Here is a 25,721-nt window from a genome sequence, read left to right as displayed (position 1 = left end):
GTGCCCGCCGACCGCACGAGGGAGGGGACGACGCGGCGGGAGTAGGAGGTCGTGATCCAGACCCAGGAGAAGTGAATGGGCTTACTGGGGGAGGCGTGGACGTGGCAGGTGGCCCGGACGACTGAACCAGGCTCCCCCCACACGTCGTTGGCCATCCCGCACACTGGGGCGTCTGTGGGGGAGAGAGATAAAGGGAGATAAGAGCTGTAGAAAGGGAGATAACGGCTGTGGAAATAAGGGTGCCTAAGGAAAGGTCGCCCCCTCACGTCGTTGGTCATCCCGCACACTGGGGCGTCTGTGGGGGAGAGATAAGGGGAGATCAAGAGAGAGAAGGAGAGATAAAGAGAGATAAGGAGAGAGTTAGGGAGATAAGACCTGTAGAAAAAAATGAGGTTGTGTTAGGTCTCTCCCGCACGTCATTGGTCATACTGCACACTGGGAAGTCTGTGGGGGAGAGATAAGGAGAGATAATGGGGAGATAACAGCGGTAGAGATAAGGGTGCACAAGGAAATGGGAGAAATAAGGAGAGAGAAAGAGATAACGGCTGTGGAAATAATGGTACCCAAGGAAATGAGGTTATGTTAGGTCACTTCTCCTGTGACCTCCCTTCCCCCCCACACACCCCGGGTCATACCACACACTGGGGCGCCTGTGAGGGAGAGATAAGGAGAGATAACGAGGATACACAAGAAAGATGATGTAGAAAGGGGAGATAAGGGGAGATAACAGCTGCGGAGCCTCACGACCTCCCCGTCTCCCCACCCACACGCCCTTGGTACACTGGGGCGTCTGAGGGGAGATAGAGAGATAATTGAGAGATATTGGAAGCTGCGCAGAGATAGAGAGATTAGGAGAGATAAAGATAGGAACCATAGTGCAAACTGGAGCACGTGTGACGAGATAGAGAGATAAGAAAGTTAGGGAGAGACACTGAGAGATAGGGAGATAGTATATGAATCCTGATGGAGTATTAGAGATAGATAGAAACGAGTTATTTATTTATTTTTATCTCTTACTCTTTCCTTCCGTGGGTAAAAGAGGTGGTGGTGGTGGAGATGGTGGTGGTGGTGGTGGTAGTGGCGTTGGTGATGGTGATGGTGGTTGTGGTGGTGATGGTGGTGGTGGTGATGATGGTGGTGATGGTGATGGTGGTGGTGATGGTGGTGATGATAATGATGATGATGATGGTGGTGGTGTTGGTGTTGGTGATGATTTGATAGGCTGTGAGACAGAGGGGAAGACAGAAAGGCAGCAGAGATAGGGAGACAGGCGTAGAGATAGCCGTAAAGATAGCTGTAGGAAGGGAGATAAAAGAGTAACAGAGATAATGGAGATAAGTAAAAGATAAGAGATAATGGAGATAATTAAGAGATGAGAGATAATGGAGATAATTTAGAGAGTGGAGATAATTTAGAGATAATGGAGATAATTTAGAGATAACAAATACTGGAGATAATTTAGAGATAGCAAATAATGGAGATAATTTAGAAATAGCAAATAATGGAGATAATTTAGAGATAGCAATGGAGATAATTTAGAGATAATAGAGGTATTTAAGAGATAAGGGAGAAGATTTAAAAAGTGGAGATAATTTAGAGATAACAGATAATGGAGATAGTTTAGAGATAACACAAGGGAGATAATTTAGAGATAATGGAGATAATTTAGAGATAGCAATGGAGATGAATTAGAGATAACAATGGAGATAAATTAGAGATAATAGAGATAATTTAGAGATAGCAATGGAGATAAATTAGAGATAGCAATGGAGATAAATTAGAGATAGCAGAGATAACAGCAGCTGAGCGATAACTGGGCGATAAAAAAAAAAAAAACAAATGTCATCCAATTTTTTTTTAACCATCAGGAGCGTAGGTACCCGGGGCTAGGCTACTCAATCCTGATATATAAGGCCAAGGTAACCAGCCTCCCCCGCCCCTGAGCAGCATTATGTGAGCAGTAAACCCAAACCCCCCTCAGATGTAAACCTGACTGCCACTAGGTTGAGAGGCCTTAACCCACTAGACCACCAGGCGTCCATTTGGTGATATGGTTACCACCCAGCGTAGTAAATGGGTGGGTTACAGGAAAATATTTGGGTTGTCAGTGTAGATTCACTTGAAGGTAGCGCTAAATTGAGTGAGTGGATGGTGTGCGCCCCTATCGGCGGTAAATAAATCGTCCTGGCAAAAACGAGAGAGAGAGAGACGAAACTGATGGAATATAGTTTGTGGGACGATAATGATAAAGATAAAAAGATACTTCAAAGATACAAGAGATAAGAGATAAAGGAGATAAGAGACAGCTTCATAAATTACCGTGAGACAAAAACGCCAGAGATGAAGAGAGCCTACGAGAGAGAAATGGAGTAATAGATTAGTTTCCCAGGTTATGAGTTTTCAGCCAAGCAGCAAAGAAAATGGGGAGATAAAGAGATAAACAAGGAGATAAGAAGTTGAGAGATTAATAAAAGATATGAGAAATAGTTTTTGTTTCTTTCCTCGACGGTTAGGGGGAAAAAATGACACCTGAAGCCGGTGGAGTCAGTCGAGATGGAGCTAATTGGGAGATAAAAGAGGTAATTGAGAGACAGCAAGAGATGTATGGTTAACCTGGAGATTGAGATAATGAAGTATGATTTTTATGTATCGTGAAAAACACCTTTAAAAGTTTATATAATAGGAAATTTTATATTTTAGGCTGGACAAGATGGCGGCAATATGGTGTCAAGGCGGCGTCAATACAGTACTCTAAACTGGAACCTATCTAGACCATGTAGAAATTCCATTCGATGTAAACATTTGATAATCAAGTATATTAATTTTGAGCCCTTTTCTCGGCTGAGTTGCTGTTTTATGCTTTATTTGCCTTGATTATCGCGATTAGGGGCGAGCTTCTAGTAAAATAACGATAGATGTTAATGTGTATAGCCCATCGAGGCATAGCACGATTGCAGAGAAAAGCGCGAGTTTGAGTGATATTCCGATTCAGTTCCTTTTCCTTTCTATTCTTTTTCCAAGTTTCACCGCATTTGAAATCCCAGGGGAAGGAGAGTCAATAAGATAGAGTGACGGAGGGAGTGCGGTGTGCTGGGAAACGACCAAACAAGAGGAATTCAAGCTCAGAAACGTGCGCGGGGATGAGTGTTGTCGATTGTTATTTACACCGCCAACACTCGAGGCGTCGGATTATTTGCACCCATTCCGTATAATCCTGTTTCGATGTGATTGTCGTGTTTTCTGACACTACCAGATTATGTAATATCTGACAATAGTAAATTTTAATATTTTTATAGATACCAGTTAATGGTTTAATGTGCTGGTATTTTAAGAGGCATTTTTATTAATATCCGTGCTAATAACTGCCCTGAATGCTCTCATGTTAGCTCGTAACACATTCACAATTGCAATAAATATAAATATCCAGTTGTAAAGGGAGAACTTACAGTTTTTCGATATTACAATCATATTCTACATTTATAAAATAATTTCTGGTAATTAATATGGCACTTTTTATATTTTAAATCTGCTACATGCGTAAAAGCATATACGAGTCTTCTCCTGCTCAACATGGATTACGGAGAGGAGGAATGTTGCGTTGTCCTGTTTTATTGTGATTTATCGAACGTCATCGACCCTCCGCGATTACCTTCTGCAATTCAGACTATAGTGCAATCACCGTACTACGTTCAGTGAGGAACTGGTGCTCATACGCGAACGTTTAAGTGCCGAAAACAGTGATACATTACGCCGATCGGGAGCAGGTGGTCGCCATACTCCGTTATCAGGTAAAGTGAACGAATTATTGTATTTAATTGACTTAGTTATTTAATTTAGCTTAATTGGCATACTGTATTTTTGTTGATTTAGGGGCCATTTGATGTGTAGGATTGGGTGATTAGGTCTGATTGGGGGTGATCATTGTTGTTGTCATTGTATTGTTTTGATGATGATGATATTGATGCTGTTAGTACCATGTTGATCGTTTCACCATACCATACCACCACCACACCAAGCGCGCACCACCGCACCGCACTCCACCTCACCATACCATACCACCACCACACCACACCACACCACATTATCACGATTAATTTTATACATGAATCATTAACCATAGAAAGTGAAGCATAGGATATTGAAGTGGTGCATGAGGAGTGAAGGAGTTATGATTTTTACCACAACCACCACACCACCACCCGCACCACCACAACTACCACCAATACCACCATCCATTCGACATTAGAAATTGAAAACACAGTACCTAGCGTTACCACCATTCACCATACACCGTCATACAGTGCCCCTCCCTCACAATACCAGGCCAGTTCAGTAATACCAATACACCGCGGTGGTATTAAATGTACAAGCTATACCAGGACACGATGGAATTAGGTTTGGCGCTCGGGTGGAATATCCCTGGAGCAAGAGGGTACCCAACACCTCTTCCTTAGCGATTTATTTTGGTTATGACACTCCGATGTTGTAGTCTGCCTTTTTATGTCGTTTAATTTTAGCGTTTTTATAATTAGCGTTTATTAGGGTGTTAAAAGAAAATAGCAGGCGTGTTTTTGTTTATGTATTTTTCATAAATATTTTTGTTGTGTGTGTGTGTGTGTTTTAATATCAGTGGTTTGCATAATTCGCTTACAAGAAAATGTTAGGGTGAAAACCATTGCTTAGTGCTTACTCGTACATGATAACACCACACCACTACACCACACCACACCACAGTACACCACACCACACCAACAATATATACCAGAAGTCCTCCATACACCATGACACCACACTAATACCTGAACATAAAACATTGGACGGTAATAATGAGTTAAGAATAATACCATACCACTAATACCAGAACCTAATACTCACATTGGACGGTATTATTGAGTTAAGGACTAATACCAGGATAGTTTTTTATTACACCACACTACACCATCAACTTAATACCAGAAGTCCTCCTCACACCACATCACACCACCTAATACCAGTACAAGAATATATTTGATGGTAATACCGAGTTTGGGACTGATGCCGATACCCACACGAACATTCCACCATACCACACCATCACACCACCACACTATACCACACCACACCACCAATACCAAAACTATATACTCACAGTCGACGGTAATATTGAGTTAGGGAATAATACCACACCACACCACCACCACACCTACTGATACCAGCACACCACCACACCACACCACCAATACCAGAACGTAATACTCAACATTCCACCGTAATAATGAGTTTGATACTGGACTACTTAATACCACACCACACCACACCACCACACCTACTAATACCACCACACCACACCACTACACCATTAATACCAGAACTCAATACTCACATTCAACGGTAATATTAAGCTTGGGGCTGTTTCCTGTGCCTTCGCTGTTGGTGGCCTTGCATGAGTATTCCCCTGCCTGCGTCCGCCTCACCCTGTTTAATACCAGGTTGTTCCCGTTCACCAGGACCCGCGCTGACTTGTCCTGGTACACTTCCATGCCCTGCGGGGGTGATGGAGGGGTTAGTGGGGGCGATGGAGGGGGTTTGGAGGGGGTTAGTGGTGAGGGAATGGGAGGGAGGGGGTTAACGGTAGGGTAGGTGGTGGTGGGGAAATATGGGAGGGTGTTTTGATGAAGATGGAGGGGGGTAGGGGTGGTGGAGAGGGTTAGGTGTTGGGGAGGGGAGGTGGTAGGGGTTAGGGGTAGGGGAGATGGAGGGGGTTAGGGGTAGGGTAGGTGGGGGAATGAAAGACATATGTAGGGGAGATGGGTTTGGGGTAGGGGTAGGGGAGATGGAGGGGGTTAGGGGTACAGGAGGGGGCAGAGGTGGGGAATAAAAGAGAAGTTTGGATAAGGACATGAGGTTGGAGAAATAAGACAAGGATAGCAAGAGTATAGAAGGGATAACAAAAACAATAAGGGCAGATGGAGGACGATAACGGGATCTGAGAAGACAGGAGTAGAATTATATTGGTAGAATTGCAGGTAGATAGAGTTACCTACCTTACCTGTATCTATCTGTCCATCTATCTATCTATCTATCGGTCTATCTGTGGCTCTAGAAGCTATATATTTTTGTTATTCTTTCACGTTAACTTGGCCCAAATTTTCGTCCTTTTGCAGCTTATTTCACATAGCTCAGTGGCAGGGAAAGACAGTGTTACGGCTCTACTGTATATCACTTCCATAGCACTTCTTCGTGACTAGCGCCGTATTTTAGTGTATCTGTTGTTACATCTTGGCTTTCAAGATGGAGAGACGGCAATTTTAGGCCAAGCTAGAGGGAAAGGGGTATAGCATTTCTTTAATTTCGTTTTTTTTTTCTCTCTCTCTAAGTGCATGTAAGGAGGGAGGGAGGGGGAGGAAGAGAGAGAAAGAGAGAGAGAGTTCAGACAATTACATTTCTCCAAGACGTATTGTTGATTTGTGCTGGTAATGGAAGAAGGGAAGGAGGGAGGGAGGGGTAGGAAGGAGGGTGTGAGGGGAGGAAGGAAGGAAGGATGGATGGATGTAAGGAAGGAGGGAGGGTGAATAGATCTAGGAAGGAGGGTGGGAGGGAAGGAAGGAAGGATAGCTGGATGGATGGATGTAGGGAAGTAAGGAGAAATGGGATTGAAAGGAGCGAGGTGAGGAATTGGAGGGAACGACGGATGGAAGGAGGGTAGGAAGGAAGAATGGATGGATGGAAGAAAGGAAGGAATGTAGTAAAGGTGAGAAAAGGAAGAGAGGATGGAAGGAAGGGTGAAGGAGGAGGAAGGAGGGAGTAAGAAACCGTGAAGGAAGGAAGGAAGGAGGGTGAGAGATGGGGATGATGGAAGGGAAGGAGATGATGGATGAAAAATGGATGTAAAGAAGGACGAAGGAAATAATAAACGAGAATGGGACGAAAAAAACAAAAAATATATATGATAGAAAATGTAAGATCCAGTTATTATTATTATCATCATTATCATTATTGTTTTCGTGGTGGCGTGTATGAGAGAGAGAGAGAGAGAGAGTAAAAAGCTGAGTTTTCCCTCCACTCTGATTCGTGTCTCATTAACTCTCAATTTTCTCCCTCGTTATCTCTCTCTCTCTCTCTCTCTCTCTCTCTCTCTCTCTCTCTCTCTCTCTCTCTCTCCTGTAATCAGAGAGAGTAAGGCTGCTTTAATAACAAGGTCGAGTCGCCAAGGAAGAGCCGTAAAATCGGTGTACTCTCTCTCTCTCTCTCTCTCTCTCTCTCTCACTGACACCTACTCTAACGCAATTCTGTTTCACCGTTCTTCTCTCCCTCCCTCCCTCCCTCCTTCCTGTTTGTCCTTCGCTCCTACCATCTCTCCTTCCCCCTCTCTCTCTCTCTCTCTCTCACTCTATGTGTGTGTGTGTGTGTCTCACCTACATCCCTCCCTTCAACCCTCCTTCCATCTCAATCCTCCCTTCGCCGCCTCACTTCCCTTCCTCCCCTCTCCCTTCCTCCCTCCCTCCCTCCCTTCTCTCACTCAATTACTCTCCCAGGAAACACAATTTGCTCGGAGGTACGCAATCCACTTTTTCTCCACCCCTCCACTTTTTCTCTCCACCCCTCCACTTTTTCTCTCCACCCCTCCACTTTTTCTCTCCACTCCTCCACTTTTCCTCTCCACCCCTCCACTTTATATCTCCACCCCTCCACTTTATCTCTCCACCCCTCCACTTCATCTCTCCACCCCTCCACTTCTTTTCTCCACCCCTCCACTTTCTCTCCACCCCTCCACTTTCCATCCCTCCACTTTCTCTCCACCCCTCCACTTTTTCTCTCCACCTCTCCACTTTTTCCCTCCACCCCTCCACTTTTTCCCTCCACCCCTCCACTTTCTCTCCACCTCTCCACTTTCTCTCCACCCCTCCACTTTATCTCTCCACCCCTCCACTTTTTTCCCTCCATTCCTCCACTTTCTCTCCATTCCTCTTTTTCCCTCCACCTCCCACTTTTTTCACTCAGTTTCTCTCTCTCTCTCTCTCTCTCTGTCCCCAAATGCTCTCTTTTATCCTCTCTACTCTCCCTTTTATGTCCTTCCATTATACTGCCTCTCTCTCTCTCTCTCTCTCTCTCTCTCTCTCTCTCTCTCTTCTCTCTCTATTTGTTTATATCTTTATCTCCCTATTTTTCCCCTCCTGTCTTTTTCATTTCCCTCCCCCCCCCTCTCTCTCTCTCTCTCTCTCTCGCTTTAAATCCAACTCCTTCCTTCCCTCCCCTTCTCCCCTCCCCCTTTCCCTCCCCTTCCTGTCTGTCTGTGTGTGTCTGTATGTCTGTCTTCCCTCCCCTCCCCTCCCTTCCTCTTTCCCTCCCCTCCCTGTCTGTCTGTGTGTATGTGTGTGTCTCTCTCTTCCCTCCCCTCCCCTTTCCCTCCCCTTCCTGTGTGTCTATGTGTCTGTCTTCCCTCCCCTCCCCTCCCCTCCACTCTCTTTCCCTCCCCTCTCCTCCCCTCCCCCTTTCCCTCCCCTTCCTGCCTGTCTGTGTGTCTATATGTGTCTGTCTCTTCCCTCCCCTCCCCTCCCCTCCCCTTTCCCTCCCCTCCCCTTTCCCTCCCCTCCCTGTCTGTCTGTATGTCTATGTGTCTGTCTCTCCCCTCCCCTCCCCTCTCCTCCCCTCCCCTTTCCCTCCCCTCCCTGTCTGTCTGTGTGTCTATATGTGTGTCTCTTCCCTCCCCTCCCCTCCCCTCCCCTCTCCTCTCCTCCCCTCCCTTTCCTTCCCCTCCCCTTTCCCTCCCCTTCCTGTTTGTCTGTGTGTCTGTGTGTGTCTCTTCCCTCCCCTCCCCTCCCCTCCCTCCCCTCCCCTCCCCTCCCCTCCCCTCCCAACTTACTTAATATTGCAAGGTCAGGCCGTGGTGCCAACTTTCTTACTGAAGCAAACACTACTGAAATATTTAAGGAGGGAGGGGAGGGGAGGGGGAGGGAGAGGGGTGTGGAAGGAGAGGGGAGGGAGTGACGAAGGGAAGAATGTGGTGTGTGTGTGTGTGTGAGAGAGAGAGAGAGAGAGAGAGAGGAATTGCTTTGAGAGGAATGAAAATAGAGAAGGAAGGAGAGGTAGGTAGGAGGAAAAGTGAGATGGTAGGAGAGAGGGAGCGAGGGAAGGAAAGGGAGGGAGGAGGGATGGAGAGGGAGGGAGGAAGGAAGGAAAGGGAGGGAGAGAAGTAGGAAAAGTTTTGAGTAAAAGTATGTTGAGAGGAAAGTGAGAAAGACTGAGAGAGAGAGAGAGAGAAGAATTGATAAGAGACTGGGGAATAGATAGATAGACAGATAGATAAATAGGTAGGTAGGTGGGTAGATGGAAACAGCTCCTTAGATAGATAATTGACAGGTAGATAGATAAAAGGTAACTAGATAGATAGACAGCTCGAAAGATAGATATTTAGACTGACAAATAGAGGGGATAGATTGATGCATAGATAGATAAAGATGGATAGATTGAGACTGATAGATAGGTAGATTGGTATATAGATAGATAAACAGGTACAGATCGACAGAGGGGGTTTGGGGAAGAATATCGTAACTTTTGAGAGACAGAGAGAGAGAGAGAAAGTAAAGTAGGAAGGAAATAAGAAAGAAAATAAATAGATGAAGAAAGGGTGAAAAGAAGGAAGGAAGGACTAGTGTGATGGAAGGAAGAAGGAAGGAAAGTGAAGGAAGAGACGATTGAAGTTGAAGGAGAATGATGGAAGGAAGGAAAGACAAAGAATGGTGGAAGGAAGAAGGAAGGAAAGTAAAGGAAAAAGGGGAAAGAGACGATTGAATCTGAAGGAGAATAATGTAAGGAAGGAAGGAAGGAGGGAGGGAGGAATGGAGAAAAGATGAATGGTGATGATGAAGGAAGTATGCAAGGTGAACGATTTCGTCCTCTTCCTTCACTTCCTTCAGTTTTCTTCATAGTACCTCGCCATCCTCTTCTTCCCACCTTCTTCCTTCCTTCCTGCCTCCTTCTCACTTCTTTCAACATTGATTCTTCCAGTTATAACTCCTTCGTGTAGCATTTCCTTCCTTCCCTCCCTTCCTTCCTTCCTTTTTCTCGCTGTTCCAACATTGATCCTTCCATATACTCGTACCTCCTTCATGTATATCTTTTTCTTCCTTCCTTCTCTCCTTTCCTTCCTTCCTTCGCTCACTCACCTTATCTCTTATCCAGGTGACTGATAGTGATTGATAGGAAATATACACCTGAGTAATGGTTAAAGCAAATTCTCTCTCTCTCTCTCTCTCTCTCTCTCTCTATCCCTCTTCCCTACTTCTCTCCCCTTTCCATATCTCCATCTTTCCTTCCTACATCTCTCTTCTCCATCACAAACTCCATCGCTCCTTCCTACATCTGTCTCCTCTCCTTATCTCCATCTTTCTTCTCCATCTCTTTATTCCATTATTCGTATCTACAGCCATCTCCTCCATCCCTCCCTGTGTCACCTCTTTCGATCCCTCCATCCATTCTTCATCTTCCTCCCTCTTCATGCCTCCTCCTTCTATCCCCCCAACCTTCTCCATGTCTCCTCCTATCCCTCGATCCCTTCTCCAACTTTCTCCCTCTTTATTCCATACCATTTCCATCATTCACCATTTCTCCTCCAATCCTTCATTCCTTCCCCACCCCTCTCCCTCTCCTTATCTCTATCCCTCCATCCCTTTCAGTCCTTTCCCTCTCCATCCCTTCTCTTTTATCTCGCTCTCCATCCCTTCTCCACCTCTTCCTCTCCATATCTTTCTCTTCTCCCTCCATCCTTTCTCCTCCGTCTCTCTCCATCCCATCTAGTCCATCGTTCTCCCTCTGCAGCCCCCCATCCTTCTTCCTCCATCCCTCCATCGTTTTCCCTCTCCATCACCCACGTCTCTCTCTCTCTGTCCCAGCGGTTCTCAAACTGTTTAGTGTGTGATCCTGTTTGGAATATTTCAAGACTTCGTGACCCACAGGGATAAAAAAGATAAAAGAGAGAGAGAGGAGAGGGAGAGAGAGAGAGTATCCAGTGTATAGTTTATTGTAGTTATTAAGAATATGCTAATCATGTAATAAGGATGATTACGATTTTAATTACTTTAAAAAAAAATATATATATACACTGACACCATTAGTTCTTCTCCATGCCCCTGCGACCCATGCTTTGAAAATCACAGCTCTATCCCTATCCATGCCTCCCATTCCTCCATCCCTTCTCCTCCATCTCTCTCTCTCTCCAGCCCTCCATCCTTCATCCTCTATCCCTCCTCCATCCATCTTCCTCCCTCCATCTTCCTCCATCCCTTCTCCATCTTTTACCCTCTCCATGTCTCCATCTTTCTCCCTCCAGCCCTCCATCATTCTCCCTCTCCATCCCTCCATCCTTCTTCTATCCCTCCTCCATCATTCTCCCTCTCCCTCCCTCCTTCATCACCCACACACGCAAATACCCCGCGACTTCATATCAGCTGATCACTGTTTATGTCGCGTCAGCTGATCCCCCAACCACGTGGTCTCAGGGCGCATCAAACACGTGGTCGCCCCGGGGGGAAAACAAACCTTATGCACTGGCAGCGTAAGGGCGATTTTAGACCCGGATTTTGGAGTGTGTCTTGGTAGGTACTGTATCTTCTTCACTCCTCCTCCTCCTCCGTCTTCCCCTCCACCGTCTCCCCCTCCTCCTCCTCATCTTCACTCCTGACCTCATATTCTTGCATCTTTATTTCACACAGACACCACTGGCTCTCTCTCTCTCTCTCTCTCTCTCTCTCTCTCTCTCTCTCTCTCTCTCTCACAGTGCATCTTTAACACATCGATTATAATGATGTCAATGTTGCCGCTGATGGTGATGGCGGTGGTTTTAAAAGTATCCCATTGCTTAAACAAATTGGAAGTTGTTACCTTGGGGTTAGTGCTTTATTACTATTACCTCCGCCAACGAAGTTGGAGGAGGTTATGTATGCACCCTTGTTTGTGTGTTTGTTCGTTTGTCCACACGATATCTCCAGATGTTCTTAATGAACTTCAATAAAATTTTGTGGAAGGGTGGGCCATTGGCCAAGAAAGAAATGATTAAATTTTAGGGCGGATTCGGATCCTGCAATGGCATTGGGGGAGGTGTGCGCTGTCGTAGTGCTTTCTAGTTCTTGTTAGAGCACGTCCACACGTGTGCTGGAACAAGCGTTGGCAACGTGTAGCTATGCAGCACAGTAACGAACACGCTGCAAACATGCTGGGAACAGCAGCGTCCAGATCATGTTGGCAACATCATGATGAAGTCTCAGCTGCCTGGTATGGACACACTTATTCTATCGCCTCTGCTGCCAGTGTTCGAAGCTGCACTGAAGCATGTTTGCATACACCTGTCCAAATACTGCTGCATACATGTACCCACACATGTTGCCAGCTGTGTTGCCAACATATGTTCGAGGGCACTTGTGGACGTCCATTTAGTAGTACTGTTTCTCTTTCATTATTATTATTATTATTATTATTATTATTATTATTATTATTACTACTACTACTACTACTACTACTACTACTACTACTACTACAGAAAATCACAAAGATAATTGTAATAATGATCATAGCTTATCTAGCCATAATTCCTGCTTTAAAATAAATAGAAATCATGCATTTAGTGAATCGGAAATAACAGTAATAATAATAATAATAATAATAATAATAATAATAATAATGGTGATGCTAGTAGTAGTAGTAGTAGCAGTAGTGGTGGTGGTGGTATTATTATTATTATTATTATTATTATTATTATTAGTAATTACAAAGAAAGTTCTCGGTAAAAATGCAATACTCGACATTGTTTTACGAATTGCATAACACAACAGAGCCAAGTGTGAAGAAAGAAAACGGGAAAAAGAATCATAATAAGAAAATGGATAAGAGGGGGACCTGCGATAAAAAGAAAGACTAAACAAAGAGGGAGGAGGAGAAAAAATTAAAGAGAATGGGAAAAAGTGAGATAGAGAAGAATGAGAGAAGGAGGGAGAAAGAGGAGGAAAGACTGAGGAGAGTGGGAGAGCTTCGAAAGAGCAAATGAGAGAGAGAGAAGCGAAGGTGATTTAAGGGAATAAAGAGAGAGAGAGTGAAAGGAGAGGAGCAGGAGGGATGAAAAGAGGAAAAGGCAGAATGAGGAGGAGGAGAGAAAGAAGAGGAAGGAGGAGAGAGGAAAGAGAGAGTAATCTTCCTCCACCCAAGGGAGACAATTTAAGGAAGCAAGATGGAGAGAGAGAGAGAGAGAGAGAGAGAATTTTCCCTTAGGAGGTCTTTGCAATCTCGTTGGTGGAGAGAGAGAGAGAGAGAGAGAGAGAGATGCAGAATACTTGAGGCGAAATGTTAAATGAAGTAAGTAGGTAGGTAGGTAGGTAGGTAAATAGGCAGGTCGGTCGGTAGGTATTTAGGTAAGTAGGCATGTAGGTCGGTATGCATGTAGGTTGGTAAGTAGGTCGGTAGGTATGAAGGTAGGTAGGCAAGTAGGTTGGTAGGTAAGTAGGTAGGTATGAAGGTAGGTAGGCAAGTAGGTCGGTATGCATGTAGGCTGGTAGGTAAGTAGGTAGGTAGCTCGGAAGGTAGGTAGGCAGGTTGGTAGAGAGGTAAGTAGGTAGGTAGGTAGGTACCGTAGGTAGATAAATGGGTTACGTAAGAGAGAGGGAGAGTGAAGAAGAGAGAGAGTAAGAAAGAAAAAAAAAGAGTGAGTGATAGAGCAAATGGCGTGGAAGTGAGAGAGTGAGAAAAAGTAAGCCAGGAGTGAAGAGGTAGGGAGGGGGAGTGAGTGAGTGAAAGTGAGAGAGGCTGGTGAGAGAGAGAGAGGAAGCTTGCCCTGGATGGATAGATAGATAGATAGGTAGGTAGAAAGATAGATACGTATAGATAAAGATGGATAGATATAGATAGATAAACAGGATGGATAGGTATTTTTAGATAGATAGATAGGAAAAGATAGAATGAAATAGATAAAAATTAGATAGATAAAAATAATTGATGGACTGGAATAGATTGATAAGGAGTAATTTATTTCCAGGTGGACAGATAGATAGATAAATAGATAGATAGGTGGATAGATAGATAGCCTGGATAGATGTATAAATAGATTAGTAGATAGATATGGGTGGATTCATTTTTATATTGATAGATAAAGATAGATACATATTTACTCAAGCAAATAGATAGATTGCTAGGTAACAGTAGGGTATATAGCCAGATAGATATACCGATAGATACATTGATAGACCAAGCTTAAGCCTTATTGATGTCGGCTATAATTTTGCGTAATGCTCTCTCTCTCTCTCTCTCTCTCTCTCTCTCTCTCTCTCTCTCTCTCTCTCTCTCTCTCGTTTATATCATCTTTAATCCTTCTCAAAACACCTTAATCCCACTTCCGCTCACCTGGTGTGTGTGGAAGGGGATTGGAATCGACGAGACAGATAAGGTAGAGACTCGAGATCCCACTCAATCCTACTCAATCCTCTGTAATCCCACTCAATCCCCTATAATGCCACTCCTCTGTAATCCCACTCAATCCCCTGTAATTCCGCTCAGTCCCTTATAATCCCACTCAGTTCCTTATAATCCCACACAGTCCCCCCTCAGTCATATAAATCCCACTCAGTCCCCGATAATCCTACTCAGTTGTCAATAATTCCTTTCTAATCCCACTTAATCCTCTTCTGATACCATTGAGTCCTCCTTAATCCCACTCAGTCGCCTATAATTCCTTTCTAATCCCACTCAGTCGCCTATAACTCCTTTCAAATCCTACTTAATCCTCTTCTAATCCCCCTCAATCCTCCTTAATCCCACTCAGTCCTCTTCTAATCCCCCTCAATCCTCCTTAATCCCACTCAGTCGCCTATAACTCCTTTCTAATCCTACTCAATCCCCTTCTAATCCCCCTCAATCCTCCTTAATCCCACTCACCTGGTGCATGAAGATGAGTGTGTGTGGAGGGGGATTGGAATCGACGTGACAGGTGAGATAGAGGTTCGTATTCTCTCTCACCACCGTGCCTTCTAGAGGGGCGCCCATCCGTAGCTCCACCTCGGGGGGGTCTGGCGGGTAGAGGTTAGAAATTGTTAGGAGGTTAGTTAGAAATTGTTAGGTTTGTTAGAAATAGTTAGGAGGTTAGTTAGAAATTGTTAGGAGTAAGATTTAGAAATTGTTAGGTTAGAAATTGTTAGGATGTTAGAAAGTGTTAGGTTAGTAACTTAGGTTAGTTAGAAATTGTTAGAAGATTAGTTAGAAATTGTTAGGAGGCTGGAAATTATGAATTAGACTTAGAGATTATGTTAGTAATTGTTAGGAGGTTAGAAATTGTTGGGGTTAGAAATTGTTGAGAGGTCTGTTAGAAATTGTTAGGAGGTTAGAAATTGTTAGGAGGATAGTAAGAAATTAAGAGGTTATTTAGACAATGTTAGGAGGTTAGAAATTGTTAGGTGGTTTGTTACAAATTGTTAGGATGTTAGGAAGTGTTAGGGGGGTTAGAAAGTGTTAGGTTAGTTAGAAATTGTTAGGGGTTAGATTTAGAAATTGGTAGGTTAGAAGTTAGAGAAGTTGTTAGAGAATTAGGAAGTTAGAAAAGTTAGACTCGAAGATAGAAGGTTGACAGAATTAGGTTAGAAATATTACGCTAGTGGGTAGAAGGTTAGAAGTTAGAAATTGTTAGGAGAAAGTTAGATGTCATAATTGTTAGAAGGTTAGAAGTTAAGGAAACGTTAGTCGCTGTTAGAATGTTTAAGTTAGAAAGTGTCAGGAGTTAGTATTGTAAGGATGGTAGGAGTTAGCGATGTTAGCTAAGTTAGAAAGTTGGAAGTTAAGAATTGTTAGGAGTTAGATTTGTTAGGAGGTTAGAAGGTAGAGATGTTACCTTGGTAGGTGGAAGAAGTTAGAAAATGTTAGGAGTTAGATTTGTTAGAAGGTTAGAAGGTAGAGATGTTATCTTGGTAGGTAGAAGTGGTTAGAAAATGTTAGGAGTTAGATTGTTAGAAAAGTTAGACAGATATTAGAAGATTAGAAGACCTGTGCTGTTAGAGGTGTATATAGGAGAATGAGATAGATATAAAGTTAGAAGATAGATAAATAGGATAGGTTAGACATTTGCTTAGAAGTTAGAAATAGAGAAGTTAGAGAAATAGTACATGAAGAAATATAGGTTAGAGAAAATATTGAAAGATTTGAAGTTAGAAGTGTAGGTTAGAAGTTAGAGAAATACTAGGAAGTTAGATGTTAGCCCACTTGACCACCAGGCGTCAGTCGGTGATATGATTACCACCCAGCGTAGGGAATGGTCTTAGGTAACAGGAAAATTATTTGTTTTGTCAGTTGAGTTTTCCTGGAAGCTGCGCTACATCGAGTGAGTGGATGGTGGGAGGGAAATATGTAAATAAACGGAACTAAAATGGAATAATTAACACTGGCTCCAGTCTCTCTCTCTCTCTCTCTCTCTCTCTCTCTCTCTCTCTCTCTCTCTCAGGTTAATGGAGGTAGTGTCTTTAAAAGTTAGGAAATAATGAAATAATTTTATAAGCTTAGTAAAAGTGCTTTATGAGTAAATTTTAGGTCATTATTATTATTATTATTATTATTATTATTATTTTTATTCTGCTACTGCTGTTACTACTACAACGGTTACTACTGCTACTTCTACTACTTGTTATTATTATTTTATTATTATTATTACTTTATTATTATTATTATTATTATATTATTATCGCCGTACTGAAATTAATGATATTGTTGCTGTGTGTGTGTGTGTGTGTGTGTGTGTGTGTGTGTGTGTGTGTGTGAGAGAGAGAGAGAGAGAGAGAGAGACGGTAGATAGATAGATTGACGTATAGACAGGTAAATGGATAGAAGGAGAGAGAGAGAGAGAGAGCAAAGACAGTTAAAGGAAAAAAGTCAAAGTAAACAATAGCTTTCTCTCTCCCTTTCCTCCCTCTCTCCCCTCCCTCCCTCCCTCCCTTCTCTCCCTCGAAGTCTTAATTACATTCCTGTGTTCCGTTTCTACCTCCCTTCTCTCCCTCCCTCCCCTTCTCTCCCTTCCTCCCTCCCTCCCACCTACCTACCTTAAACACTTCACATCTTCTTTCTCCCTCATTTCCTCCCCTTCCCTCCTCTCTCTCTCTCTCTCTCTCTCTCTCTCTCTCTCTCTCTCTCTCTCTCTCTCTCTCCATTGCTTTCTGTTTCCCTTCTCCCTTTCATCTTTTCCTCTCTCTCTCTCTCTCTCTCTCTCTCTCTCCATTGCTTTCTGTTTCCCTTCTCCCTTTCATCTTTTCCTCTCTCTCTCTCTCTCTCTCTCTCTCTCTCTCTCTCTCTCTCTCTCTCTCTCACCCACGTTAAGATGCAACCAGCGTCATGTATTGTTTAGATGAAAAAAAACAACAACAAAAAGATTTATATTCTGGAAAAAGGTGACTGTTAAAATATCTTACCACAGTGCCTCTCCCTGCCTCTCCCTGCCTCTCCCTCTGCCTACCTCCCCCTCTGCCTGCCTCTCTTTTTGACTGCCTAGCTCCCTTTGTCGCTTTCTGCTTGCATGTCTGTTTCTCTCTCTGCCTGTCTGCCTACCTGCATGTTTCTCTCTCTACCTGTCTGCCTACCTGCTTGTTTCTCTCTCTCTCTCTCTCTGCCTGTCTATTTCTCTCTCTACCTGTCTGTCCTTCCTCTCTGTCTCTGCCCACCAGCCAGCCTGTCTACCTGTCTGCCTACTTCCCCGCCTCTCCCTGTCTGCCTGTCACATTGCCTACCTCCCTGGCTGCCTTTCTGACTCACCCTGTCTCTCTTCCTGCCTTTTACTGCCTGGCTCCCTCTCTCTCTCTCCTTGTTCCTCGTTTTTTCTCCCTTGTTCCTTTTATTTCCTCCCATTCACACACACACACACACACACACACACACACACACACACACACACACACACACACCACCTATCCCTATATACCTTCCTCTATCCAATCATACATCTATGGACTACGTCACTACAGTAAGGGTCAAAAGGATGTGATGGGGGGGGTACAGGGTGGGTCAGAAGGTGTGGTGCAAGTTACATAATTATATACCTCTTCTAAATCCATTGTCTCCTGTGATTAACTTTTTGCACATCCCCTCCCCGTCTTGTTTACATTTGAGACAACTTTTGAACCATACTGTAAATTGCCAGAGAGAGAGAGAGAGAGAGAGAGAGAGAGAGAGAGAGTTTGCCTGTTATACTAGGCCTAAAAATTGTCTTCCCATCCTTATAGCAAATTGATGTGGAGGGATGGGTGTGGGTGGGGGGTGGTGTGGGGGAGAAAGGGGGAGGGGAGCGTACCTACATCTCCCCCTCCCCCTCCCCCTTCCTCCCCCCTCCCCCTTCCTCCCCCTTCCCCAGTCCGTGCCTGGGTGTAGCCCCCTCTCCCCTTTGTCATCCTTTGAAGGGGGATTTGATTGGTCTCCCCCCCCCCGGTCAGAGGTGAGGGGGCGGCGTTCCCTGGGGAGGAGGGGCGTGGTGGGGGAGCTGGTGTCAGGGGGTGTCTGGTGGAATTGGTGTCAGGTGGTATTAAGTGGTGTTAAGTGGTGTCAGGTGGTATTAAGTGGTGTCAGGTGGTGTTAAGTGGTGTCAGGTGGTATTAATTGGTGTCAGGTGGTATTAAGTGGTGTCAGGTGGTGTTAAGTGGTGTCAGGTGGTGTTAAGTGGTGTCAGGTGGTGTTAAGTGGTGTCAGGTGGTATTAAGTGGTGTCAGGTGCTGTTAAGTGGTGTCAGGTGGTATTAAATGGTGTCAGGTGGTGTTAAATGGTGTCAGGTGGTATTAATTGGTGTCAGGTAGTGTTAGTGTCAGGTGGTATTAATTGGTGTCAGGTGGTATTAATTGGTGTCAGGTGGTATTAAGTCAGACAGGTGTACTAGGTGTTCCTCAGGTGATAACTGAGTGTACACCTGTTACCCCCCAGCACCACACCTGTTACCCCCAGCACAGGTAGCTAACAACTCCTTAATTAGCGTGTGTGTGTGTGTGTGTGCGTGTGTGTGTGTGTGTGTGTGTGTGTGTGAAAAGGAAGAAGTAAAAGAGAGAGAGAGAGAGAGAGAAAGAAGGAAGGAAGAATGCTGTGTCGTGTGGGTAGCATTGAGAAATGTGAAAGAGGGAATTGAGTCCTAGCAGGGGATTTTCGGCTATTTTTTGCGGATTATCGTGGATGTTTTGCGGATTGTTCGAGATTTTTTGCGGATTATCGGGGAATTTCTGCGGATTATCGTGGATTTTTTGCGATTATCGGGAGATTTTGCGGATTATCGTGGATTTTTTGCGAATTATCGGGGATTCTTTGTGGAGTATCGGGGATTTTCGGTGGATTATTGGGCAGTTTTTTCGGACTATCGGAATTTTACGGATTATCGAGGATTTTTTTGCGGATTATCGGGTAATTTGTTGCGGATTATGGGAATTTTACGGATTAGCCGGGAATTTTTGCGGATTATCGGGGAGTTCTGTGGCTCAACTGGGATTTTTTGCGGATTTTTGGTGAGTTTTTTGGATTTTCGGGGAATTTTTTGCGGATTACAGAGAAATTTTTGTTCATGGCTGCAGTTTAGATTTAAAAAACGTATTGATGCACATTTATGATTGAATATATATAAATCTTCGCGTGTTCTGCTTTCATGCTCTCTCTCTCTCTCTCTCTCTCTCTCTCTCTCTCTCTCTAATTAGGAGGCAGGGGAGGCGACCCGGCTCCACCACCGAAACCTCTCTTTTATTTCACTCACTTCTGGGAGGGAGGGAGGGAGGGAGGTAGGTAGGTAGGCAGGAAGGAAGAAGGGAGGGAGGGAAGGGGAGAACGTGCAAAGGAGGTAGGAGGGAAGGAGGAAGATACGGAGGGAGCGTGGGAGGTGAAGGAGGGAGGGAACGTTAGAGGGAGGAGATGAAGGGACGGGGAGGGAAAGGGAGGCTGTCTGGAGGGAGGGAAAGAGAGATGAAAGAAGGGAGAGAGGGAAGGAGGAAGGGAGGAGAAGAGAGAGAAGGCAGGAGGCTGTGAGAGAAGGGAGAGGGAGGTAAGGAATAAGGGAGAGGAGGAGGTAGGGAGGGAAGAAGGGAGGAGGGAGAGAAGGAGGGAGGGAGAAACTTTCAAGATAGGAGAGTAGGGAGGAAAGAAGTTGAAGGAAGTGGGAAGTAAAAATATACATGAATTAAAACACAAGAGTTACCCCGAACATGAGATAAAGGAAGCTCCCTAACACATCTTCCCTACCGATTTATTTTTAGATATGGCTGATATCGTTTTATACGTTATTTATGCAGAGGATAGTGATAGTAGAATGATAACGCAGGAGAGGGTGTAATAATCAAAATAAGTCGCTCAGGAAAAGGTGTTGGGGAGATTCCGGGCCGTCTGTCTCGCTCTAAGGACACGCTAACATGAGTGAGAGTGAAATTAAAAGAATGAATTTCCTATACTCCTTTCACCTTAACTTGGCCCATATTTTCCTTTTGATATTTCTCGTATCTCTATATTGGGAGTGACCACGCCTCCTTCCGCCAGCACTTCTTCGTGACTAGCAACAGGTCAGCTCTGGAACTGTCTGGAATTTTCACACCTCCTTTCCCCAGCACTTCATCGTGACTAGCAACAGGTCAGCTCTGGAACTGTCTGGAAATTGCCACGCCTCCTTCCCCCCGCACTTCTTCGTGACTTGCGACGGATCAACTCTGGAACTGTCTGGAAATTGTCACGCCTCATTCCGCCAGCACTTCTTCGTGACTAGCAGCAGGTCAACTCTGGAACTGTCTCCCTCTGTATTTCCTCCTGTCTTGAATGGATCTTGAATTTGGCTCTTATTTTTGTTTTTGTTTTTTCTTGGAGGACACGCCTGGCCTTTGGTTCCTTCTCCCTTGCATAAAAAAAGCTTCGTATTCTGGTATTGTCCTGGTGTTATTCTGGTATTGTCCTGGTGTTATTCTGGTATTGTCCTGGTGTTATTCTGGTATTGTCCTGGTGTTATTCTGGTATTGTCCTGGTGTTATTCTGGTATTGTCCTGGTATTATTTTGGTGTGAGAGGAATAAACAGTGGCGAGCTGTTTTTCACGGCACTTCTTCGTGACTAGCATCATATTCTGCTGTTACCCCGTTTTCAATAACAAAGCATTGGAGAGAGAGAGAGAGAGAGAGAGAGAGAGAGAGACTATATCTGTCCCTTCATACATACAGGCTGTGTATGTACGTATGTATGTATACTTGAATGTATGTATGAAGGTGTGCGCAGATTCTCTCTCTCTCTCTCTCTCTCTCTCGGCCAAAGGGAGACCTGACTAAATTTCTTTCCTCTGGCTTAAGGTGAGGAGGAGGGAAGGAGCGAAGGAAGGAAGGAGGGACGGAGAGAGCAATGGAAGGAAGGAGGGAATGAGTGAATTAAGGAAGGAAAGAGGGAGGGAGGAAATAAGTGAAGGATGGAGGGAGGGAAGGAGTGAGTGAAGGAGCGAGGGGGGGAGGGAGGGAATGAGTGAATGAAGGAGCTAGGGAGGGTGGGAATGAAGGAAGGAAGGAGGGAGGGAGGGAAGGAGGAAATGAAAGAGGGAAGGAAGGAATGCAAAGAAAAGTAGAGAAGGAAGGAAAGAAGGAAGAGTGGAGGAAATGAAAAGGAGGGAAGGAAAGAAAAAGGAAGAAAGACAAAGTGAAGGAAGGAAGGAGAAGAAGTAGGAGAGAAGGAAAGAAAATGAAGAAAGAATGAGAGTGAAGGAAGGGAGGGAAAAGGGAAGATACGAGTGAAGGAATGAATAGAGGAATGAAGGAAGGAAAGAAGGAAAAGAAACAGTAAGGTAAAAAGGAAGGTAGGACGGAAGGAAGGAAGGACAATAAACAGGAGAAAGAGAATTAGTAGATAAACGAAGGAAGGAAGGAGGAAATCAGAGAGAGAAATAAGAGGGAGGGAAGGAGAGGAAAAATGAAGAAGTTACGAGGGTAGGGAGGAAGAGAGAAGGAAGGAGGAAGGAAGGGAGAATGAGAATGTAGCAGGGAGAGAAGATTTGTAATTAAAGCGAGAGAGAGAGAGAGAGAGAGAGAGAGAGAGAGAATCGACATAGATAGATGGACAAATAGATAGACATGAGGATAAGGGAGATTGATCGGCGGATAGAGAGAGAGAGAGAGAGAGAGAGAGGAGGGTGGAGTATTTATAGGGAAAATGATTATAACTGGAAAGAGGGAAGGAGAGAGAGAGGGAGGGAGAGGAGGAGGCAAGGAAGGAGGGGGAGAGGGAGAGGAGGAGGAGGGAAGAATGGAGGGAGGGAGAGGAGGAGGCAAGGAAGGAGGGAGGGAGAGGAGGAGGCAAGGAAGGAGGGAGGGAGAGAAGGAGGAGGGAAGGATGGAGGGAGGGAGAGGAGGAGGCAAGGAAGGAGGGAGGGAGGCAAAGAGGAGAGGGAAAGGAAAAGAATATGATTAGAATTACAAGGTGGAGGGGAAACGAAAGGAAGGTAGAGAGAGAGAGAGGAGGAGAAGGAAGGAGAGTAGAGAGTAAGAAAGAAAAGACAAAATAGAGATAAAAAGTAAAGAAAAATAAAAAAGACAAGTAAAGAGAGAGAGAGAGAGAGAGAGAGAGAGAGAGAGAATTTCACACACACACACCCCACCTCAAATACGCATCAAAGAAACAAGAAAATACATAGAAAATTATAAATACAAATCCATCTCTTATCTTAATTTATATATAGACAAATCTATATAAGTTTTTTGTGTTATATATAAAAAGGGAATTCAGGATGGGCTATATTTAGTTAGTATCTTGTTATGTAAAGATATTGACAGGTAGGTAGGTAGGTGATTAGGAAGGTAGGTAGGTAGGTGATTAGGAAGGTAGGTAGGTAGGTGGTTAGGTAGGTAGGTAGGTGATTAGGTAGGTAGATAGGTGATTAGGTAGACTGGTAGGTGGATAGGTAGGCAGGCAGGTAGATAGGTGGATAGGTAGGTAGGTAGGCAGGTGGATTGATAGGTAGACAGGTAGGTGATTAGGTAGGTAGGTAGGTAGGCGATTAGGTAAACAGGTAGGTAGATTGATTGGTAGACAGGTAGGTAGGTAGGTGATTAGGTAGTTAGGTATGTACAGGTAAACAGATAATCAGGTAATGGTGAATGGACAGGTGCATTGATTAACAAGTAGATATTTTGTATAGATAGATAAATAGACATTGATAGATAAAGTGATGGAAATAGATACATTGCTAGATAGTTGATAGATATACACGGGGTCATAGGGTTAGTGATAGATAGATAGATAGATTGGTATATTGGTGACTAAGGATTTTGAATCACACACACACACACACACACACACACACACACACACACACACACACACACACACACACACACACACACACACTCGCTGATTAATACATACATACTAGCCAGAAATACGGATAGATATTCATGTCGCTAGATAGATACAGATATAGATAGATAGTGTGATCGATAGACAGCCACATCGACCTCACCAGATAGACCTAGATCGATAGATAGGCGGGCTCACCACAACCCAACCCGGTTTTAGTGAGGCTTCGTGTGGGACGGAGAGCATTTTTCCTGCCCTCAATAATTACGGGTTGCGTTATGGTTAAGTTTAGGTGGGTGCGTGTGACGGAGGGAAGGAGGAAGTAGAGGAGGAAAAGAGAGCTAAAATGGAGAGGAGAGAGGGGAGGAGGAAAGAGGAAAAAGTGGAGAAGGAAAGAGGAAAAATGGAGAGAGGGGAGGAGGAAAGAGGAAGGAGGAAAAATGGAGAGAGGGGAGAAGGAAAGGGAAGAAGGAGGGAGGAGAGAAGGAAAGAGGAAGGCAGAAGGGAGAGAGAACGTAGAAAATGAAATAGGAAGGGAAGGAGGGAGGGAGAAAGCAGAGAAAGAAAGAGGAAGGGAAGGAGGGAGGGAGAAAGTAGGGTGAAGATAAAAGGAGGGGGAGGAAGGAAGGAGGAGGAGGGAAGGAAGGAAGGAAGAAGAAAATGAAAATGATTATGATAGTGTTAGTTAAAGAAAGGAAGGAGAGAGAGAGAGAGAGAGAGAGAGAGAATTTGAGAGCTGAGACAAGGAAGTGAGAAAAATCGAGAAAAATGAGACATGTGAGAAAAAAGTGAGTACAGAATGAGAAAGTGAGAGAGGACTAAAAATGTGAGAGAGAGAGAGAGAGAGAGAGAGAGAGAGAGAGAGAGAGAGAAAGAATTGCTTACCTATGCCCTGATTTTTGACCCGTATTTAATGACCTTTATTATATTACCTGGATGGTGGTAGTTGTGGTGGGGATGGTGGTAGTTGTGGTGGGGATGGTGGTAGTTGTGGTGGGGATGGTGGTAGTTGTGGTAGGGATGGTGGTAGTTGTGGTAGGGATGGTGGTAGTTGTGGTAGGAATGGTGGTAGTTGTGGTGGGGATGGTGGTAGTTGTGGTAGCTGTTTTTATATACAGTGAAAGGGTATGTAATATTCTCTCTCTCTCTCTCCAACGCGCTATAATCGACTCATCCGAAACCAACCAGCCCGAATGTTGGTAGCGATGGTGGTAGTTGTGGTAGGGAGGATGGGAGGTGGTTTGTGGTGGTGGTAGTTGTGGTAGGGAGGATGGGAGGTGGTTTGTGGTGGTGGTAGTTGTGGTAGGGAGGATGGGAGGTGGTTTGTGGTGGTGGTAGTTGTGGTAGGGAGGATGGGAGGTGGTTTGTGGTGGTGGTAGTTGTGGTAGGGAGGTGGTTTGTGGTGGTGGTAGTTGTGGTAGGGAGGTTGGTGTGTGGTGGTGGTAGTTGTGGTGGTGGTTGGTTGGTGGTGCTGGTAGCGATGGTGGTAGTTGGGTTGGTGGTAGTGGAGTTAGTTGTGGTACATGAATGGCGATTGTGGTGTTGACTGGTAGGAATGGTGGTAGCGATTGTGGTAGGTGAGGAGGATGGTGGGAGCGATAGTGGTAGGTGAGGAGGATGGTTGTAGCGATAGTGGTAGGTGAGGAGGATGGTTGTAGCGATAGTGGTAGGTGAGGAGGATGGTTGTAGCGATAGTGGTAGGTGAGGAGGACGGTGGTAGCGATAGTGGTAGGTGAGGAGGGTGGTGATAGTGGTAGGTGAGATGAATTGTTGTAGCAATGGTGGTAGGAATTGCTGTAGTGGAGAGAGGCGGGTGGTAGTAATTGTGGTAGCGATTTTGGTAGGACAAGATATAAAAAAGATAAATGGAATAAGTGATTGTGGTAGGTGAAGGCGATTGTGGTAGTAATGGTGGTGGGTGGGGTGAGTTGTGGTAGGAATGGTGGTAGGTGTAGCTGCGATAGTGGTAGCAATGTTGGTAGGAATAGCGATAGAAATACCACAATCACACCACAGTAAAAGTCACTACGGTATATCTAAAATTGGTAGGAAATTGTGGTGGCGATGGTGGTAGGTGAGAGAGCAATTGTGGTATCGATTTTGGTAGGAGTATTGGAAGTGCTGTAAATATATAAAACGAGGTAGTTGTAAAAAGTGACATTATAGTAGCGATGGTGGTTGGAATGGTGGTAGTGATGGTAGGAATGTTGGTAGGAATGTTGGTAGGGATGTTGGTAGGAATGGTGGTAAAGATAGTGGTAGCGATGTTGGTAGGAATGGTGGTAATGATTGTGGTAGCGATGTGGTAGGTGAGAGCATGGGTGGTTGGAATGGTGGTAGGAATATTGGTAGAAAGCCATAGAGAAAGAACCAGTAAATAGTGGTTAGTGGTGGCAATACTGGTAGCGATGGTGGTAGGAGTGTTGGTAGGGCGCATGTTGTGGAGAATATTGG

The 25,721-nt window shown here is 44.6% G+C and overlaps 1 protein-coding gene across 1 annotated transcript in view; it reads right to left on the bottom strand.

Annotated features, from left to right (window-relative positions):
* Positions 1–25,721, bottom strand: part of LOC145402180 (uncharacterized) — a 145,200-nt gene that overhangs the window by 23,688 nt on the left and 95,791 nt on the right. Inside the window, exons 8-10 of the mRNA XM_080274296.1 lie at positions 14,896–15,026; positions 5,363–5,522; positions 1–172 (exon numbers count right to left, since the gene is read on the bottom strand). The exon at positions 1–172 is cut by the window's left edge and continues 146 nt beyond it. Of these exons, the coding sequence (XP_080130422.1) occupies positions 1–172; positions 5,363–5,522; positions 14,896–15,026 (463 nt within the window). The remainder of the gene's footprint in view (positions 173–5,362; positions 5,523–14,895; positions 15,027–25,721) is intronic.

Source organism: Coenobita brevimanus, chromosome 57, assembly GCF_032717465.1.
Source record: "Coenobita brevimanus isolate Jiangsu-jjx chromosome 57, ASM3271746v2, whole genome shotgun sequence".
NCBI lineage: Eukaryota > Metazoa > Arthropoda > Malacostraca > Decapoda > Coenobitidae > Coenobita > Coenobita brevimanus.
The sequence above is the reverse complement of the archived record's forward strand: the minus strand, read 5'-3'. Positions and strand labels throughout refer to the sequence as shown.